This window comes from Lipotes vexillifer, unplaced genomic scaffold, assembly GCF_000442215.2.
Source record: "Lipotes vexillifer unplaced genomic scaffold, Lipotes_vexillifer_v1.1 scaffold1094, whole genome shotgun sequence".
Classification (NCBI taxonomy): domain Eukaryota; kingdom Metazoa; phylum Chordata; class Mammalia; order Artiodactyla; family Lipotidae; genus Lipotes; species Lipotes vexillifer.
Window position 1 is genome coordinate 619,718 of NW_006792775.1, and position 8,130 is coordinate 627,847.

The 8,130-nt window shown below is 63.4% G+C and overlaps 1 protein-coding gene across 3 annotated transcripts in view; it reads right to left on the minus strand.

The window, feature by feature from the left end:
- CHID1 (chitinase domain containing 1) overlaps positions 1 to 7,846 on the minus strand; it is a 23,021-nt gene extending 15,175 nt beyond the window's left edge. Inside the window, exons 1-7 of one of the 3 annotated variants that reach the window (XM_007465934.1) lie at positions 7,830 to 7,846; positions 5,150 to 5,303; positions 4,480 to 4,629; positions 4,089 to 4,221; positions 3,520 to 3,564; positions 2,634 to 2,740; positions 2,159 to 2,220 (exon numbers count right to left, since the gene is read on the minus strand). In XM_007465934.1, the coding sequence (XP_007465996.1) occupies positions 2,159 to 2,220; positions 2,634 to 2,740; positions 3,520 to 3,564; positions 4,089 to 4,221; positions 4,480 to 4,629; positions 5,150 to 5,260 (608 nt within the window). In that variant the 5' untranslated portion in view covers positions 5,261 to 5,303; positions 7,830 to 7,846. Of the gene's footprint in view, positions 1 to 2,158; positions 2,221 to 2,633; positions 2,741 to 3,519; positions 3,565 to 4,088; positions 4,222 to 4,479; positions 4,702 to 5,140; positions 5,304 to 7,829 lie in introns of those variants that run through there. The other 2 variants (XM_007465935.1, XM_007465933.1) reach the window with 2 other exon arrangements.
- Positions 7,847 to 8,130: the final 284 nt, after the last annotated feature.

An 8,130-nucleotide genomic window follows, 5' to 3' on the forward strand; every position in this document is an offset into this window, starting at 1 on the left:
GGGACCGGGCAGCAGGCGCCCCCCCCCCCCCCACTACCAAGTGCAGGAAGGTCAGAGGGGCTGCCCCGACCCCCAGCCCCAGAGCAAGTCTGCAAAGAGCAAGGGGGGTGGGGCAAGCACAGCTGCCGGTCATCCTGCCAAGGCTGCCATGGGGCCTGGTGTGCACTGACCACTGGACTGTGGCAGCCTCTCAGAGCCTCCCAGGTGACCCCCACTCAGTGGGAGTGATCCCAGGCCAAGGTCACTCCGCTCTGGCTTTGACTGTAGGTGGTCAGGGGCGCCCTCGGGGGAGCACACGGGCTGGAGGGGGCTGGCACCTCCCTGAGGCCAGAAGCTGTCAGCACCTGTCACTGTTGGGTGCCTTCCTGGCTGCTGGGACCACCCAGGGGATTGCCTCTCTGTGAGAGGGGGGAGGTGGCCTCATGGCCCGGGGGAAGCGCCTGCTCGGCGGGGACCAGGGGCGTCTGCTGGGACGGAGTCCCTGGGGTTTCCCCTCGGCTGCCCGCCCGCGCGCCCGCTCGCTGGGTGTGAACACAGGAGACAGGCCTCTCGCCAGTGCCGGGCAGCCCCGCACGCTCCTCCCCGGGAGGCTTTCACGGGAGGGCCTGGGGGACCCGCAGCCCAGGGTGGCACGTGGACAAGGTGCCATTGCCTCGCATCACACCAAACAGGCCTTTCCAGGTGACCTGGCACTTTGGGTAGGAAACAGAAGCCTAAAGAGGGTGACAGGTGGGCACAGGAGCATGGACGTCCCTGTCACGCCCGCCATGGCCAGGCCTGTCCTCGGAAGCAGCTCCCAGGCAGCAGTGTCCAAAGCCATCTACCAGGCTGGCCAGCCTCCGCCCTCCTCCGGGCCCCCCGCCAGGAGCCTCCGGGGTACGGAGGCGCGGCCGGCTGCTCCGGCACCTCCTTGCCCAGCTGCACCCCCTCCTCAGAAGGCGCCATAAGGCCTCCTCAGCAGGGCCACCACCCAGCAAGGACGGAGGCAGAGCCTAGGGGGTGGGGGGATTGTCTCTCGGCCAAAAGCCAGGGCCCCCAACGTGCAGGTGCCGCGTCGGCTCCCAACAGACGTGGGTATCCTCCATGCTCTCAGCTTGGCTGTCTCCACCCATCCTCCTGAGCTCCAGCCTTGGGGCCCTCCCGGGGCAGAAGTGGACAGAGAGGGAGCCTTTCAGAAGCACCCACTGGGGCGGGAGTCTGAGCACCGAGAAGCAGGCACCGTGGCTGGGGGCCTGGGTCCAGGCCACCCCCGTTTCCGAGGCCAATAGTGGAGTCTCCCTACCCCCACCCAGGCAGAAAGGCCCCGGCATGCCTGGCTCCATGGGCAGCTTCCTCTGGGCCTCAGGCAGGAGGCCTGTCCCCCCACACAGACCCCTCGACAATGCGCCTCCCCCTGCACCGAGAGGCAGGAGACCCCACGGACGCCGTCTCCGAGCAGGCAGAGCGCCGCCTGTGGCTGCAGGAGGATAGAAAAGGAGCCCTGCCCAGGGCTCCCCCCGGGGCTTGGCACACGTGGAGAAGTGGGGGCTCAGGCGCAGGAAAGGAAGCGGACGGCCAGTTCCAGAACCGGCTGCAGCCTGTCCTGCCCCGGCCACCGGGGCACCGGGGGCTGGGTGGCACTTAGCACGCAGGCCGCCCTGGGCGGAACTCAGTCTCTCCTCCGCCACCTGTGGGGCTGACCCCATGGCCCTGACAGAACCAGGGGCAGCGGCTCCTGCAGGGGACGTGCCCCTCTCCCGCCCTGCCAGGTCACTCTGGCCGTGAGCCTCATGCGCAAGGTGGATGCTGCTTCGAGGGGACCACGCGGCACCCTCCCAGGCCAGCTGATGCAAAGCCTGTGGGCCTGGGCGGCAGATCCCTTTCCCAGAGGACTCTGTGGCCACCTGCTCCAAGGGCCCCTGGCCCTGCACGGCCACCTCTTCTCAAAGTCCCCTGGAGGCTCCACCAGGCCAACCATGTGGGTGTCTCAGCTGGCCACCTGCCTGCAGCTGCTCCCGGGCCTCTTGGAGCCACTGTCCGACTTTCTCGGGGTGCCATCCGTACCCCCAGGGGCCGACTGTGGGAAGCAGGCCCTCCTCCCACACGAGGTCCCCCCACATCCTTCCTCCAGCCTCTTCCTGACACCTGGGGGCCCGCACGCCGCCCACAGCCCACTCACGCGTGCTTCTGGATCAGCAGCTGGTTCCAGACCTCCACCACCAGGCCGTCAAAGTGCTGGCTCTGAGAGGAACGGGGGCTGGTGAGGAGGGCCCCAGGAGGAAGGGGTGGGAGGGAGGCGCAGAGCCAGCCCTGCTTCCTCCCACCCAACCAGGCCTCAGCCCGAGGGCCAGGCTGCAGGCCTGGAAGCTCCTCTCTGAAGGTGGCGGCGTGGGGGTCCCCAGAGGAGCCAGGAGCAGAGGAGCTGGGGCTCTCGTGTGCCCCGTCCACTGGTGTGCCTCCCCCAAACCTGACCCCAGGGTCCTGAAGGGCTCTCCCCTCCCCGCAGCCCAGCACCAGCTACCAGGATGGGTTCCCTCCCAGGAGGGTAGCCGGCAGCTGGGCATCGCCCAAGGGAAGCCCCTGCCCTAGAGACGCATGGTGGCCAGAGGGAGCCCACGGCAGCTGGTGGTGGCTGTGCAGGCACCGGGCGTCACCTTGGCCACCTGGACGACGGTCCTGCTGAGCTCCTCTATCTCGTCCTCGCTGTCCAGGACATTCTGAAAGTCCTCGTACGTCCAGTCCTCGAACCGGAGCCGAGGCACTGGGGAAAGACCCGCAGAGACTGTGACCCTCTGTGCCGGCCCTGCCCACAGGCTGGCCCTTGGCCTCCAGAGCAGAGTGACCACAGCCAGGCACCCAGTGAGGTCATCCCAGTGCAAGGTGGCTGGGTGAGGGAGGGGCACCAGGGGGCGCTGGGGAAGGACGGAGGTGAGCACCCTCTCCTCCCGGCACACCAGGCCCCCGAGTGCCCGGATGCTGGCCTGCCTGCTGCCTCCTGCCTGCCTCCGGCTGGACCAGCCTCCACCGGCTCCCTGTTGGCCCAGCTGCAGGCCCCCTCCCCCTCTTCCTCCTGCTCAGCTGTTATGTGCCCCTAGACCCCCAAGCCTCCCTCCCCAGCCCCACTGCACTTTGCAATGGGTCCCTTCCTCGCCATCCATGAGCTCCAGGACGGGCAGGGCAGGGTGAGCATCACCCTTGGGCACAGCCCCCAGGTGCCCTCGATAAACACTCCTGGGTGAATGAAGCGATGGGAGAGCAGGACCACAGGCGAAGGCGGGCTGGCCTTGGCGGGCTGAGCTGGGTGGGCGGGAGGGCCACAGGGCTCTGGCTGGACTGAGGGTCATGAATGCCAGGCAGGGGCGGCCTCATTTCTGAGCCGTTGGGAGAGTGACCGACGTGCCAGGCAGCATAGCCTGGGTTACCAGGCAGGCGTGAAGACCCTGGGGCCACTCACCCACCCACAGGGAGCTCCAGGATCTCCATCCGTGGTGTATGGCCTAAGGACCCACAACCCTGACCCCGCAGGCCCACTGGACTCACCCACACGTAGGCCCTTGGCCTGCTTCCTGACTGCCCGCATCCACCCTGTGGGATGTGGAGAAGCCAGTCAATGTGGGGACACAGCCCCCTGCCCACGTGAAGACTTGCCCTACCCGCCAGGAGGAGTACAAAGAGAGGGGGGCAGGGGAGAGTCTGCGGGCCCTGCACTGCCCCTCCTCCCCCTGCAGGACCGCCAGGGCCAGGAGCAAGTGGCTGCTCCAGGGGCAACAACTCCGAGGCGCCTGGGACCATCTCTCAGAGCTGAGGGGCATCCAGAGGCCAGGCACTGATGCTGCCCGGCCACGTCCTCCAACACACTGCCCTCCCAGAACCCCACCACCAGCTAACACCTCCTCTCTGAACCCAAAAGGGAGGACATCTGTACAAACACAGGTGCAAAACATGGCTGTCAGGACAGCCAGGCCTCATGCCCTCCTGGACACTGTCTTGGACGCCTCCTCCCTGGACACTGTGTACAAACCCCCAAGGGCAACAGGGATGCGGGTCGATGCCAGGTAGTCACCACGCTTGCACACCCTCACACCCTCCCAGACCCCTGGGGCGAGCACCTTGGTCCACGTCGTCAAGGCCCGTGACCTCAAACATCTCACGGCCGTGCCTCTTCAGCTGCAGCCACACGGGCGCGATGTGGGTGAACTTGCCCCCGAAGATCTTGGCGACGTCGTAGCCATGCCTGTTCCACTGGCAAAGAATGGAGAATGGGTGAGCCTGCTTGCAGCTGGGGCAAGGGCCCGAGAGCCACCTTGGGATGGGGGCACTGCAAGGCTGCCTGCACCACGGGGAACAGGACGCTTGGCACGATCCCGGCCACTTCTCTGGGAGGCATGGCTCCCACCACACCCCCATGGCGGCAGTGGCCAGGGGAGGTGAGAACGCAGACAGACCTGAGCAGCCACCTTGCCCTTGGAACCTCCCTGCCCACCCCAGGGCCCGGCTTACTGGCGTGACATAGCCCAGGATGTCCCCAGCAAAATGCCTTTTGTGGGCCTTCGCTGAGCAGTAGCTGCGATGCTCGAGAACCACATCCTCGGCTCTGAGGTCTGTCACCACCAGACCCCGCTCGTGGACGGGCTTGCTTGAAAACTGAGTCTGAAACAGAAGGATCAGGGAGGAAGCTGTGAAGGTTCGTCCCCAGGCAGAAGCCCAGGGACAGCAGCGGTCCTCTTGTTCAGCAGAGGTGTGTCCCAGGATCAACACGGAGCTGCTGAGCAGGAGACCGCAGGGAAAGGCCTGCCTTGAGGAGCTGACAGGCCCCGAAGACTCACTCTGCCTCCCCAGGGCTGCCCCAGAAAAAAGGCACAAAGACACAGCCAAACCTGGTGTGGCTCTTGTCTGATCTGCTCAGTGAAGCAGGGAAGAGCACGGGGGTCGAAAGAAACAGAAGGCAGGGTGAGGGCGGAAACGTGGCACATCACAGAAGGTCGGCCCAGCGGGGGCAGGCGCACCCTCGGGCCCCAGCACCAGAAGCTGCTCCCGCCAAGGCCAGCCAGCCAGAGCCCTGGGGCAGCACAGTGCAGGCTGCCCAGAGGCCAAGCTCTCGGCTCACAGCCCCAGCAGGCAAGGAGGCGCGATGGCTCAGCCCTTTGGTCCATCTCCAGACTGCCCTTACCTTCTCCAGCAGCGTCTTCGAGGCAGCCTTTTTGGCATCTGACTTTGACAGGGTGGCGTGAACAGAGCCGCAGGCCAGGGCAAGCCAGAGTGTGCCGAGGAGCACTCGCATGGTGGGCGTGTCACAGCAGGGTCCAACCTCGGGGTCCAGAGGGCTGCAGAGAGAGCAGAGCCCATGGAGACGCCCAGCAGGAAGGGTGTCCCCTCTGCCTACTGCAGCAATGGTCCTAATGGTGCCTGGGACCTCCCAGCCCTAAGCTGGGCACTGAGCCAGCCCCAATGGCCAGAGTCCAGCTGTCAGCACCACTGGGCCCTGGCACCCCTCAGACACCCAGGAAGGGCCTTCCTTGCTGCAGGCCGGTGAGCCCTGCCCCACTGCCTCGGGGCCGCCCTAACCACAGCCGGCCAACGAGGGAAAGATTGGCTCTCCACCCTCCTCAAACCCAAAAATATTCTGGCTACGAGCTATGGCTTAAGTGCAAAATAACAGAGCCATGGAAAGGACTAAAAGAAAACCTGGGTGCCTGTGTACGTAGACTCAGGGACAGGGGCTGGAGGGGGGAGGCTTTTCCACCTAAGTCAGCAACAGTAAAAGTTATGATAAGAAACATCAATAGAGTTTACTACGTAAAAACGTGAAGATTTCACTTAGGAAACAAAAAGCAAATTTATTCATTTGCTTTTAAAAAAATATTTATTTATTTAGGCTGTGCACGATCTTAGATGTGGCACGCGGGATCTTCGTCGTGGCATATGGGACCTTTTAGTTGCAGCATGTGGACTTCTTAGTTGAGGCATGTGGGATCTAGTTCCCTGACCAGCCATCGAACCCGGGCCGCGGCATAGGGAGCACGGAGTCTTACCCACTGGACCACTGGGGAAGTCCCAACGAAAAGCAAATTTAAAGAAATAATACGCAAAACAAGAAAATACTTGGAATATACTTGACAATGAATTTATATTCCTTATCTACACGTGACACGCAAAGAACTCTTACAAACTGAAAATAAAACACTCCAATAAAAAATACCCCACTATAAAATACAGAAAGGACGTGACAAGGTGTCACACACAGAGACACCCCATAATACAGACCCCCCCATAACACACAGACCCCACCCCCACCATCACCAGCAACCAAAGGAACGGACGCTGAGATAAGACAGCGAGCTGTGCGTTTTGGTCCCCCCCACCCCCAGGCACTGGCAAGGACTAAGCGATTGATGCCACCTGAGGATCTGGGGCAGCTTCACTCTCAGAGCTGTTCCTGAGAATTCAAGTTGATCAGACCTTTTTGGGTGACAACCTGGTCACAAATATTATACTTTCCAACATGTGTTTCTTTTTTTCAAAAATCCCACTTTGGGGGACATCCCACTTATGTCGAAAACGCTCGAAGATGCTCACTGCAGCGCTGTTTAATACCCTGCACTCCCAGACGCCAGAATACAGAGGGCACCACGGTGCTCATGACCCCCTAGTACAAACGCACACACACAGCAGGGTCCTGTTTTATTTATTATAAATTTATTTATTTATGGCTGTATTGAGTCTTCGGTGCTGTGCGCGGGCTTTCTCTAGTTGCGGCGACTGGGGGCTGCGCTTTGTTGCGGTGCGCAGGCTTGCGGAGCACGGGCTTCAGTAGTTGTGGCATGCAGGCTCAGTAGTTGTGGCACGCGGGCTCAGTAGCTGCGGTGCACAGGCCCAGCTGCTCTGCAGCATGTGGGATCTTCCTGGACCAGGGCTCCAACACGTGTCCCCTGCGTTGGCAGGCAGATTTTTAACCACTGGGCCACCAGGGAAGCCCTCCACTTCATTCTTAAGATACTGGTTTTAATCCATCAAACCTGTCTCTGCTCAGTGATGTGCAATTTGAGAAATGCTGACCACTGTGCCCTGAGCGACCATCACCAACACCTGGCAGGACCCCGAGCCGACTGTCCCGTGAACAGAATGCTGCCGTCCCCACAGCACGGTAAGGTCCGTCACAGATTCTCGCCCGTGAGCACAAATTTTGGAGCTAGCTGTGTTCCTGCGGGGAGGGCTGAGTGCACTTGGAAGTGAAGGCGTCGTAAGATCAGGAAGACCCCAGCCCCGGCGGACGTTAACCTCGGGTTCTGTCCACACTATGGGCCACCGTCTTGTTCCCTCAGCGGAGGAAGCCCGAGGCAGCCTGCCATGCGCAGGGGGAGCGGAGGATACTAGCAGGTCGAGGTCAAGAAGGAGCCAGCCCGGCGCAGCCCATCGCGCCCCAGGTCCCGGCCCCACGCCGGCCACGCCACGTGCTGCCGCTCGCGCCCGCAAGCTCCCGCCCCACGTCCTTCGTCCACACCCGCTCTTACACGCACTCACTCACACCCGCTCTCACATCCCCTCTCGTCCACACCCGCTGTCACACCCACTCACACACCGCCTCTCGTCCACACCTGCTGTCACAGCCCTTTCTCGTCTACACCCGCTGTCACACCTGCTCTCACACTCCCTCACACCCGCTCATACCACTCCCTCTCATCCACACCTCTGTCACACCCGTTCTCCCTCGTGCCGCGCCTCCTGTTCTCACACGCACCCCCCGCGCGCTCACTCCGCGGAGAGGAACGGAGGCCGTAGGAGGCGAGGAAGCAGACGCCGGAACGCGGGACGCGGACGCCACCCTAGCCAGCTGCCGCCACGGCGCTCACCTTCATGTCCCGGAGACCGGACGCTCGCGAACGCCGTCGGAAGTCCCGCCTCAGAAAGCCCGCACGCCGCCGCCGCCGCGCCACGCCAGCTTCCGGGCCGCCGCCACGCAAGACACGCTGGGGGCGTGGCCGAGAGGGAGGGTTGGGGGAGCCGAGGGGAGGAGCCTGGACGGGGAGGGCGGGGCCGGGACCGAGGGGCGGGAATGGGGGCGGAGCGAGGTCGAGGGGCGGAGCCGGGCGGGGCGGAGCCTGGTGGACAGGTAGGGGCTGATGATGTGGGCGGAAAGGGGCGGGGGGGGCC